The 13,036-nt window shown below is 44.3% G+C and overlaps 1 protein-coding gene across 1 annotated transcript in view; it reads left to right on the top strand.

The window, feature by feature from the left end:
• The window catches only part of nudt14 (nudix (nucleoside diphosphate linked moiety X)-type motif 14), a gene marked incomplete at its 3' end in the record, with an annotated part of 36,689 nt that extends 35,807 nt beyond the window's left edge, over positions 1 to 882 (top strand). Inside the window, exon 5 of the mRNA XM_080833567.1 lies at positions 633 to 882. Coding sequence (XP_080689693.1) covers positions 633 to 882 — 250 coding nt within the window. The remainder of the gene's footprint in view (positions 1 to 632) is intronic.
• Positions 883 to 13,036: the final 12,154 nt, after the last annotated feature.

The following is a 13,036-nucleotide window of genomic DNA, read 5'->3' as shown; positions in this document are numbered from 1 at the left end:
GTATTCATTTATGACATGAAAGCCCAGAGCTCTTTGAGCAAGCACATGGATAGAATGTTTGGTGCAGAACCCGACTCAAAAAGGGGGGGACCCATCTGCCCGAGGTCGACCCAGTAGAGCGACAGAAAGAGGGGCGAGGACGGAAGAGAAGAGAGATCTGTTGAGAAGCATGAAGATATACATCCATACAGCCACACACACGCACACACACACACACACACACACACACACACACACACACACACACACACACACACAGCCTCAGCATCTCCCTCTTTCCTCTACCTTCATGCTTTCTCTCCCTCTTTCCTCTGCGTTCATGCGCTCTCTTTCTTTCCCTCCATCTTTTCTCTCTGTCCATCTTTCCATCTCCTCCTCCTTTCTTTAACCTGTATCAAGCCCTCTCTGCCCAAGGTTTGGGTCTCTCCTCCTTATTTCCCCCTCTCTCTTCTTCTTCCTATGTCTCCATCTCTCCCGCTCTCCCCCTCTCTCTCTCTTCATCTCTCCCTCTCTTCCTTTCTCTCTCACCGATGATGCTGTGGCGCGGTTGGTGCCTTGCTTTGACACATCTCAGCCACAGGAAACACCCTTGTCTAAACCTTCTTCTTCTCCTTCTCCTCCTCCTAACACAGGTCAGGGGTGGGCGTGACCGGAGCCATGCAGACCATGTTCTACGCCGAGGTGTCGGATGAGAACCGCGTGGGCGAGGGCGGCGGGGAGCCCGCGGAGGGCGAGCTGATCGAGGTGGTGACGGTCCCCCTGCACGAGGCCATGAGCTTCGCCTACGACGAGAAGATCCCCAAGACCATGGGCGTCATCTTCAGCTTCATCTGGTTCCAAAGCAACATGTCACCCAAATACAAAATATCCACCAACGTGTAACAGCAAACCTCCCTCTCACCACCACCCCCCCCCCCTTTATTCACCCCCCCCTCACCCCCCCAAACACATACTGCACTGATTAACCATCCACTCATTCACACACTCCCCCACACACACACACACACACCCAAGCCCTCTGACATTAGTCACACTTCACTGTAAGTTATAGTCCGACTGGGCGACCATGTTGTACATTCAAGAGACAGTGGTTCAATATTAGTTTCTTTCACTTTTTTTCGCTGTGGTACTTCTGTATGACGAAGCAAAATATCAAGTTTGATGTTTCATACCGTTTCTTTTCTCTCTCTCTCTTTAAAACAAACAAAAAAAAAACGTCTTGTACTTCTTATTTTTTTTGAGTTGTACTTTAAAAAAAGTCAGGGTCCACAAGAAGCTGGATTTGTCTCTAGGTACATATGTTGAGGTGGCAAGATCTGGTTTCAGGAATGCATTAAATCACTATGATCTTGCCAGCCACACTTGGGCGCATTGATGTTCATTCAATTCAGATTTCAGCACATTGTGGCACATCTAGTTTTGACTTGCCCGGGCATCTTTTAGCAGACTATCGCCGAGCCCAAAGGGCAAAAGTAAGCCAAGCATACAAAGTTAGTTGAAATCGTTCGAACATATCAAATAACCTTTTTGTACCGTTGGATACGTTGTTAAAAAAACGAAATCATCCACAAAGCAAGTCGGCATCAAGTTGATTGTTTTTAATGACAGGGCTTTTCCAGTATACTGTTCACAGTTAATTTTACAGGTCTGAGGTTATGCCGATTGTTTGTGATTTATTACCAACATTCACCAACATGCCATAACATTCAGTGATGCTTTGTGAAGCAAAAAGAAAACGTCATTCCCGTGAGACCTTGCATGACCGTAAATAGAACAGAACAGGGAGAGTCGATGTAGGGATGTTGCAAGAAGACAGGGAGATTCTCAATGAGGGTTTGCTACTTCAGATGGTTCTGTTTACAGAACTTGCCAAAACATGACCCAACACATAAAAAGATCTTTTCACCTCCCCCAAACATTATTGCGTAGTGTGCCTGTCAAGCAGGGAACTTGTGGTGCAGCGAGACTTAACTGCAGGTCAGAATCAAAAATGACTTTACGGTCAAATAGGTTTTCACATACAAGGAATTTGTCTTAAAATAACTTTTAATTAAATACAAACAGAGAAGAATGACACAAATTACTGCAAAATAGTCTGTTAAAAATAGGCTGTTTGTCTGGCACAACCTCACTTACAAGGAAATATAGTACTAAGACAGGCTAGATGCACAGGTCCACCCTCACTTTGACGAAAGGTGAACAGATTTGATTAAACTCTGCTGTTTTGACACATGTTCTGTCATTTTTTTAATTACTTAAAGGTTACGTTGTTCTCTTGTTCTCACAAAAGACACGTTTTTGGTCACCATACTACAAACTATACATCACACGTAGTAGGTAGGATGAGATGCAATTCTCAGTTGTTCCCAAGACATCCATCGATTGCCAAAGCTTTTGCTGGCGTCTCAGGTTTCCGGGTTGGCAAGGTGACTCTCAGGGTGTCTACGCGAGAGCCTTGCCCCTGCCCTGCCATGGCCATAGACCACTGGTTTCAAATTCTCAATCACTCAAGTTTGTATCGCCCTGTCAGGTCAGTCTCTTTTGTTTGGAAGCATCTTCTGTGGCACTTAGAATAACAGAGAAGACTTGGAGGTTGCTTTGTGTAAATTGTTAGTGGTCAGAGTGTTGACAGTACTTTTCAAAATGCACCTTTGGAAAATAAAGCACTGTTTTTTTTTTTTTAATTCCAAAAGCAACACATTCAGACATAATGTACCACGTTACACAGACACATCAGCAAATTAGTGAGTTTGACTGGCTGTGGCCAAACGTAACTTTATATGCACACAAGAACAGAACCTGAAGGCACATTTTGTCATCAAGTGAATTTCTGGTCTTATAAGAAGATAATCACCCAATCCCTTTATTTCCCATACGGCTTTCTACTATTCCTCAGTGTTGTGTAGAGAGTGCATGACTTTTCTTGAATGGCCTGATATTTGAACAAGCATATGAAACCTATTAAATATAATTATATTATATTTTGTGCTTTTAAAAGCCATTAGCCATAGCAATATTCAGTGATTTTTCTTTGGGGGTCTGGAAGATGATTCTCATGTCCAGGGACCAGGTGTTAGTATTAAAACCTTTTGATGTGTTTGATTTCATATCTGAAAATGACGGACGATAGAGAGGGATCTGTAGTTGCTCTGCTAATAAGACCTGTGCGTTAAAGCTGCAATACTTTTCTTGTTGTCAAAGAACAAAAATAATTTTATATTTATTACAAATTTACTACAATTAATAATTATGAAAACCTGACCTGAAAACTGTAATCCCAAGACGTTACAAAAACAATGAACTGATATGTGTTGAATGCACATTAATACAAGTTTGTGTGCAGTACCTCTCACTCAAACTTTACACATGGTCGACAGACATTTTCCAACAAAGGCAAAACACATATTGTCCCTTTTCAAGAGCTTAAAAGCACTTAAACTTTGGTTCCTTAGATGGGGGCTGAATCCCAGAATTGTGTGATTCTTGATCTGGTGTAGATCCTAGTGGGCTGATGTCCAGAGGGGTATTCCAAGTATGTGGTTTAGTGACCAACCTGGCTAAGTTAACCCAGAGTAGGTTGTTACCTCCTAATATAACAGGCCTGTGGCTCAGAGAATGAAACCCTAGGGCTCTACTTTTGGGAGGGTTACCACCTACTCTGAGTTAACTTAGCCAGGTTTGTCACCAAACCATGTTCTTCAAATACCCCTCTGGTATTTAAACCCAAATTGAAACCCAGAGAATTTTAAAAGCACAGATGCAGCATATCCATTTGTTTACTATTATTATGTATATTTTTTTTGTAATTTTTTTTTCTCCAAAATATTACGGCTATTTTATGCCTATACTAAGCCGTTATGTATACACTATGTAAGCCACCATTTATGTCTTGGCAACACATCTTATTTTGATTTTCCAACGGAAGAGCCTTTATCTTTGTTTTTTTAATTATCATACATGTTATAAATGTTATTTCTACTCATCAAGCAAGGGGGCAACTTGTTTGTTAATGTGTGTGTTTATTTTACTTAAAGCCTAAATCAGTCTCGAGGGTATCTGAGGGTCTACTAGTGAGCACGTGCAGTGATGTCACTGTGTCGGAGACGCTCCCCGTTACTGCGGTCCTCGTCAGCGCCTAAGGCTCTGACATTATCCAGATGCCCGTAGTGGTCCAGTGATGCGCATTGCCCTTGCGGAGTCGCGCACAGAAGCACGTAAGCCATGCGGTGTGTGTGCACAGCACTGCAGAATGCCCCCCCCCCCCCCACACACCCCTTAAGTCCAATGCAGCGTGAGCACCATAAAACAACTCTACCTCCATGCCACTTAGCTTGCGTTTAAAGAGTACAGGCTCACCCGCGTACGCCTGCGCTGTACAGGTGCACACAAGTAGCAAATAACGAGGCAGGGGCTAGACGTTGTGTTTGCTTTAGACTTTGTGCCGTCCCGACGGTAAAATCCATCCTATAGGTAAAGGGCACGGTAATTCGGTGGGTATGCATTGCATACAAACACTTCTTGAGCTTTTATCACTTAAGGAAAAGGACTCTGAGGGCTTTGACTTTGCTTACGATGGACAGAGAGCTTGGTTTGTGATGTGATGTTTTCTCCCTCTTTGATATTTAACTCACAGTTTTATTCATATTTATAACACTGTCTAAGAGCGTGTTTTAAATGGCGTCTATACAAATGGTCAAGATCATCTGTAGACACTACAAAAGCATACACATTGTAACGATTTATATTCATTAGATACATTGAACAGCGATAACTGATCAATGCTCTTGATTTTTGTGTTTTTTTTTTTTTTTTTTTTTTTTTACAACATAATATTAGCCAAACTTTGTTATTTTGCTAAGTTATTTGTACTTAATTTTGTGTTAATTGGAGAGACAAAGAAGAAGAAGATTCATCTCATTAAAATACTGTTGTGTATGAGTGTCTTTTAAGCTTGGTTTTTGAACGGCTGTGTCACAGTGATCTGTTGTTTCTGTGAGAGTTCAATTTCTACTTTTAAATTTGTTTCAAATTATTAACTTTTAACTGTTCTCTTGTTTTCTATCATATGGTAATCAGTGGAAAACATGTATTTAAAATCGGATTATTGCATGTGCACTAACTGTGTTTCATTGGTCTGCATTCAGTGTAAATAAAGAGGTTTGATGGCTGTACTGGATCAACTTGATTTGATTTATTAGATACCTAGATATCGAGAAACTGTAAAAGGTCAATGTGTCCTTTATGTTTGTCAGGAGATGGTCTAGGTGTAGATTTCCACCAACCACAATCGGCAGACTCCCTCACAGACAGCTCAGACAGGCGGATAGGTGAGACCCTCACAGACAGCTCAGACAGGCCGATAGGTGAGACCCTCACAGACAGCTCAGACAGGCCGATAGGTGAGACCCTCACAGACAGCTCAGACAGGCCGATAGGTGAGACCCCCTCCCAGACCCTGTCCCTCCTGCACACCCCTGCCCTCTTCTTGAGTTCTCCGTACCCTAGCTGTCACTTTCCTCAGGCCTGGGGGAGTGGCCGAGAGTGGAGCGGAGTTGTCAAGGCGATGTTTGTGTTGACCTGCTTTCTTTTAGTGTGTTGGTAATCATTAGACAGAGTTGTAGACTAGCGTTCAGGAGCACAGGAGTGCGGGGGTGGGACAGGTGGTACGGTTGAAGGGGAGGGGGGGGGGGGCACAGATAATAGCATTAAGTAACTAAGTGCAACTAGCACGACTTTGCTATGGCAACCTTACTAGCCACAAAAAGCTGTTCAACAATGGACAAGAGCAGGCAGAGGAGAAGAGGGGGGGAGAGGTTGGTTTTGGTGAAGGCGCTTTGCCAGGCTTTCCATGCTGTATGCGGCTGGCGCCCGCAAGAGAGACGTGGAGACAGCGAAAGTAGCTCCCTCTTGCTCCACGGAGTCCTCTTGAAGGATTCATCTTGACTGCGTTGGTGTCTGTGTGTGTGTGTGTTTTTCTTGTAGTAAACAAACGGGAGAGCCTGTTCTGTGAGGCTGTGTGAGGCTGTGTGCTGTGGTGGGGAGGATGTGCTTTCACAGCCAAACCGGGGCGCCAGCTTGTAGACTGCCTTTTCCAGAGACCCTCATTTGGATGGGTTCCTGACCCCGCCCCCCCCTCCCCCCCCAAGATCCTGTGGCCTTGTTCAGACACCAATGGCACCAGATTAATGGAATCAGAAGCCCACGGCTTGATTCCTCCAGATGTTGGTTTTTGTGCAGTCTTTGGCAGGAATTTTTCTCTTTTGGCTTGGGGGCACACAAGTTAAGAAGCAAGCTTATTGTGGTGACACAGTAATTATGGTTTCCTTATTAACATAATTATCATATCAAGAGTCTCATTATAAATGTCTTCTCGCCAGGCTGAAGTTGCATTTGCATCCCACAACCCACACTTTGATATAATGCAAAGTAATTGCCATAAATTAAAAGCGCTGATCATTTAGAGAGGTCAGTTCAGGCTACACATTTAGCCGTAAATAGTTATATCTAGTAATGCTTTAAGATAGGATTTGAAGTTAATCTTGTGAAATGTCAAGACATTTAAAAACAAAATAAACATTTTCAAAACTGTTGAAATTTCTTGGTAGTTCATGATGATGCTTAGTAAATTTGTAAATCATTTTGCTCCATTTTCTAATTCCATTAACAGACTCATGTTCTTCTGAACTGGAGCCTTGTTCGTTATCTCTGCTACTGATGGTACGCCGTCACAGTCATATGTAACCATTTTATGTTGTTTGCTTATTATCTCTGTCGACTGAGATTATGAGTTTGTATGACTACTGACAGCTGCGCGAGGATCTTTGCTCCCAGTGTGCTTACAGAACTCAATGTTGTATGATTTATATAACGACTCGAACTCGATTGGCCTCGGATCCTTTCCAAACTTGCTTTAAAGACAGTATTTCAAAACCTGTCTTAATGTGATTTTTTTTTCACAGAGTGGCGCGTGGTGCAACATGATGCAGGATCTCCTTTGGGAGACTCCTCCCCCCCCGAAAGGCCCCGAAAGGGGAAAAGCGGTTCCGCTTCCCAGAAGCGCTAGTTTTGCCAGCACCCTGAGGTAGCCCAGCCCAGCACAATACACTGCTGCTGTGATCAACCCACAGATAAGATGGGATCTGTTAGCTGACACTGCTGTAGCATGTCATGTGTTTACAGTATATATGAGCTCGCTATGCACCTTGTGATCTTAGCCAACTATGCATGATCAAATGCAGCAGGGGATGTAGCCTCTAGGCTGTTCTCTGCTGGAATGGCAAACAAGAGTACTGGTGGAGGGGTGGGTGGGGGACTCCTACAAATGGTGTAAGCAACAAGGTTTTGCAATCAACTGTGAGATCTGAAAATACATACATAAAAATATGTCTGAGACAACTCTTTTGAGCTCTGTAATCCATGAGTGTAGTTTAAGCGTGGCTTGTCAACAAATCAGGAGACTTACAAAGACACGGGCATCTAAGACTACCACTGAGTGTGCAGTGTGTTGAGAGGATGTGGGGGGTTTCTATAGTAGCTAGACTCTTAGCACATAAGCAACACTTGCATACCAGGTGGAGATAGCTGTCTTGAAGGGCTGAACATTTGAAATGGCTGGAGGGAAAGTGACTCTCCACCCCTTAATAAATGTGTTACATCTCTTCAAAAGAATTGACCTTTAGCTTTTTTTTAGCTGACGTTTGACTTTTAGCTGCTGTTACCTCTAAGCAGCAAAGTAGAGGATCTAAAAGGTTAGCAGGGTTAAGACGTCTACAGCATTTGAAATGTGTCCCGTAAGCCAAATTAGGATGTTCAGAAACTTGACAGCCAGCACAGGGTAGATTAACAACGAGACCGCAAATGTCAAGAGACTGACACACCTCCTCACTATGATCGCCTTGCCTGTGTGTGGCTTGGTTTTTGGAATAAGTCAAACGTTATGTTGAAAAACATTTACAAAGAATTCCCACATTGTCCACATCCTTTGTCGGTTTCATTTCCTGGTAATCGTCTCTTATTTTAAAGCATCTCATTGTATAGCCACACGGTTATGGTGTAACAAGCCAATGCATGTCTTGCCTTCATTTCACCAGCCCTAATTTCATTCTTGATAAATCCACCTCCCTATTCTTTTGTGTCTACAGGAATCTGCTTGTTTGCCTGACACAGTTGCTTTCAAATCATTGCTTCCACTAATATTTGAGTGAGAAACCACATCGCACCACTTAGGCAGAGTTCTCCGAGGCAGAAACACTTCGCTCTTGGGCATTCCTGTATATGTTATGACATCAGAGACATCTTTTTAGTGATGCATTTTTAGGAATGGCATCCCCCCCCCCCCCCAGGTAGGAAGACTAAAGAAGACTAAGAGTCTGTGGCCAGCGGGTTGTCAGCTGGCGGTACACAACGAGAGATGAATTTACACTTTTATCTTAGCCTGTACACTTCCTGTTTTTTTTTTGTGTGAACAATTCCATCGTAGACGCAGCACGGCTTTTGAGAACTTGTTGCCAGGGAACAGGGTGGCAACAGGTCATGGAAACACCCCCTCAAGGGCTTTCTGTTCAATGAGATGCAAGTCTTCTTGCCTTGCCAGCCTGGCTGTGTCTGTGGAAGCATCTGCTAACCTTGAATTAAACGCTCCCTTACACTCAGACTGACTCAATATCTCAGCCTCTATATTACAGTCAGCATGCTCTTAAGAATACAACTGGACTCTGGTCTACATCATGCAAATGTTTGTCTCCTATCAGAAACACATCGAGCATCTACAGTCCCACAAAGTTGGCAACATTTCTCAACACACGACCCCGGCCCTTCCTAACCTTTGCAAACGGGACCTAAACAGGGAAACAGTTAGGGTCGTGGGTACTTGCGATAATTAAATAATAATGACCTCAAGTCATGCGCAAATTTGAACGAGGGGAGCAGCGAGGTGCCTTTCATGTGTAATCCGACACTGGGGGCCGTGACAGCTTTCTCATTGTGTTTGTGCGGGAGAGGCCATCTGTGCCGCCAGCCATGGCTGGCTTCCTCCTTTCGGGAAGAACTCCCAGGTGTGACGGTCCCCTCTTTGAAGAGACCCACGTGCATTGTGCCCACCGCTGGAGCTATGGCCGCCGGGGACAAAGACGAGGGGGCAGGACATCCAATATGATTCCACTGCACTGTCCATCTGTATGATAATGAGGAGAGGGAGCGTGATGGCAAAGGGGGGCCACGGAAATCCGAGAAGCGTGGCCCAGTGACAGGTTCCGTGACCCCACCCCACCCCTACTCCCCACCCCTACCCATCCACCTCCAACCCAACCTTCTTCCTCAGCTGAGCTGGGGGTCAACGGAGGTTGGACGGACGGTTGGTCAATTGAGAGGGATTTGGGGAATCAATACTGAATGATTCATGAGTGGCCCATCTCATTGATTGGAAGGAGGACTATCCGTCCTTCGCTGTCCTGGCCACTTGTATAACCACTGATGAGAAGTTGGAGGTTGTGTGTGTGTGTGTGTGTGTGTGTGTGTGTGTGTGTGTGAGCTCGGACTCAGTACTGCTATGTGTTTTCCCCCTCCTCCTATTGCCCCTGTCAGTGACGGGGATTACCCAAGCCGTGATTTAGAGGCGGGCGGAGAACCCTGACTTGGTCTGATATGCCGGGCTGAGTTGGACTTATCTCCAGATCCAGGAGATATTTATGAGACGCTGCATCCTGCAGATGAAGCTGCTCTGCTGCAGCTTGCTGTACGTCCGGGAGCCGGTCTCTCTCTCTCTCTCTCCGTCTCTCTGTGTCTCCCTCTCTGTGTCTCTCCAGACTCTTCTCTTTCTGTGGAGGTCCTGGGGAGAGGGGAAGAGGAAAGAGGAAGAGAGAGAGAGAGAGGAAGAGAGAGAGAGGGAGAGGGAGGGAGAGAGAGAGAGAGAGAGAGAGGGAGAGGGAGAGAGAGAGAGGGAGAGAGGGGGAGAGAGGGAGAGAGAGAGAGAGAGAGAGGGAGAGGGAGGGAGAGAGAGGAAGGGAGAGAGAGAGAGAGAGAGGGAGAGAGAGGGAGGGAGAGGAAAGAGGAAGAGAGAGAGGGGGAAAGAGTGGAAAAAGGATGACAGAAAGGGAAAAAAAAGGAAGACAAATTTGAGGGAGACAGACAGATAAGGTTAGAGGAAAGAAGGTTAAAATAGAGAGAGAGAGAGAGTGAGAGAGAAGGCGATATGTAGAACAGGAGTGTGGGTTGTGCATGTACCCTTTGACTCACTGAACCTTCTCTGAACCTTGAGACGGATGCAAAACTTTAAAGTGAAAAGATACAAAAAACACATGCCAAGAAAACATGCGGGGTTGCCATTTTGAGCCAGTTGTAGGATTTCCTGGATGAGCAAATGTCGGAGCTCTTTTTGGGGGCAGCCAAAACATGGGAAATTCGATAGGACAGGCTCTTTGCAGAATTGGAGGACTTATTTGGCCAGTCTCTTGATGTCATACACAGGATGGACATCCTCGCCCCAACAAGCCAAAGATAGCAAGGACCCATATATGGAGAACAGTGGCTCTCTTGTTGGTCTGCGAGAGTTACAAGAATGTGGCATAAGCAAAGTACAAAAGGGGATATCCATTAACTCACAACAACTTGTGACACGGTATATATTAATACGAGTATGAAACCATATTGGTTATTGTGTTTAGTGCAATGAATGTAAAATATAAATACACATCACCTCTCTCATGTGTTGCCTTTTTGTGTTTTGAACCAATCATTGAGGACGTTGGAGACATACTTGAATTACTAATAATATGACGTGAGATATGCAACCTCTTAGTTTTTATTGGTTGTTTGTGGGTGACATGAGTGTACTGAAGCAGCGGCAGAAACTCTGAACTGTAAAGAAACATTCTTGTCTGTTTTTGTCTGGGCTTTGATGTTAACATGTTTAAATGTTTAACATAGAGTTGATCATTACCATTGATTGGAGGGAAAACAATTAAATGCTAATAAATGAGCCCATTCGTCAATTAGTACAATACAATCAATTTGTGTCCACGGCAGAATGACAAAAAAATAAACTCCAGTATAATTGATTGTGAACAAAATGAAGGATCAATTTCAAGGTTCAGATAATCCACTTCATGCCCCTCACTTAATCAATTGATTATTGATTATTAAGAGAACGATGCATCGGCGTGTGCAAATATGGCAATGATTTGTCCGTGCACATTTTAGGTTAAAAAAGAGTATCCCAGGAGTACAATTGTGTGAGGTTCGCTCCCTCATTCTCAGTGAACCCTGGCATGGCCTTTCCCAACCATTGTGTGTCAAGGTTGATACGACCCATTGTAAAAATTCCCAATTGTAAAGATAAATGCAGGGGAATGTGTGCAGCTGCTGCCTTTGGAGGGAACTCCAGGGGGAATATAACGAGGTGTGTCTCTCTCTAGACTGAAACCTCACCTCACTGTTTTATCATGAAGAAGGAAGGCAGCCAAGACTCCTACTATGCCTATCGAGACATGATTGTAATCAGTGTCAAACCCTGAGAGAGTGAGCAAAAAGAATTTTCAGTTTTGTTTTAGAGATACCTTACACCCTTTTTCTCTGTTCTGTTCTGTTTTTTTTTTTGCGAAGAAGTTGCAAGTAAGTGGTGCACCTGCTATTTCCTATCTCGCTGTAATCATTCTTTCTAGCATACCAGCTGAGACAAAAACACACACACACACACACACGGTGACGGCGTCCATTGTCCCTGATGAGATCCACTTTATCTGAGTGAGCTATTGGGTGGGAGGAAGCATTGCTTCCGGCGAGATAAGACCTCAGGCAGAGATAGTTGAAGGTGTGACATGACACGAAACTGTCAGGTGCTTCACACCCGCATGCTATGCCTGACTGCAAATATGCACATATATAGCCTTGATTCCAAGGAACCAGTGAAGGTGTACAGTAACACCCTCTTGAACCGTGCCAGGGGCCTCGAAGCTGGTAATGCAAGTATGTGCTAGGGTGAACCACCCTTTCCTAGATTGGTGGAGCTAGTAATGACTTGATACAAAAGAGCTAGCCTCCCTTGTCTTGAGGTCCGTCTCCATTACAGCAATTTACAGACTGTTATCAAATGGCTGTCACATGGACGTTTGCTCCGTATTAAAACATGAAGAGTCGGGGGGGGGCACTGTGGCGCAAGCAGTAGCCCGGACCACATTCGGGCTTGAAGCCCATGGAGGACACAGGTTCGATTCCGGCCTGATGTCATTTCTCCTGTCCACTCCCCACCTCTTCTCCCTCTCATTTCCTGTCCCACTCTTCACTGATCTATCGATTAAAGGCACAAAAGCCCAAAAATAAATAAATAAAAAAAAACATGTAGAGTCAGATTCCTCTGGCTCTGTGTAATGGCATTTCCTCATAGCTGCACAAAACTCCAGAATGCGGGAGTTGCTGAATAGTTTTTTTTTTAGCCTGTGTTCCCATGAGTTGGCCGTTGCGAATGTGTGTACATCATTACCACTCCTGTTCTAATCTTATGGTTGTGATGAGAAGGAAGTCTTGTGTTGGTGAGTGAACTCTCTCTGACATGGGAGTGATGGTGAAAGAATCGTGGCGGCTTTGACAGAACATGTCAAATACGTCCCCACAGCCTGGAAATTTATGAGACGAAACATGAAGTCAATGAGCAATGACATCGACCTAAGAACACCACTTAAGAAGAATGGCTCTTTGGCACAGATTGTACAGCAGAGAAAATGGGTGTTGTCAAAGGTGCCAAAGATGTCAAAGATGTTTGCTTGGGGGCACCACTTGGTTGAACGCAGTTGATCTTTTTCATCATTATCAAATTTAAAATGGGAGAACTGCCAGGAAAGCATGTCTATACATTGCTTTCCTAAGAAAGTAAATGCTAATAGCTAGCAGGTGCGTCTACGTGCTCATAGGCAAGAACACTCATCACTTACAATGCACACGACCCATTTTCTTTCTGTTAGCCTGAAGCATCAACACTGGTCTCTTTCTCCCTCACGGTAGCTGTTTTCCATGAGCACTCATTCCGCTACTTAAAGTAAATCCA

This window comes from Sprattus sprattus (genome assembly GCF_963457725.1).
Source record: "Sprattus sprattus genome assembly, chromosome: 2".
Lineage (NCBI taxonomy): Eukaryota > Metazoa > Chordata > Actinopteri > Clupeiformes > Clupeidae > Sprattus > Sprattus sprattus.
The sequence above is the reverse complement of the archived record's forward strand: the minus strand, read 5'-3'. Positions and strand labels throughout refer to the sequence as shown.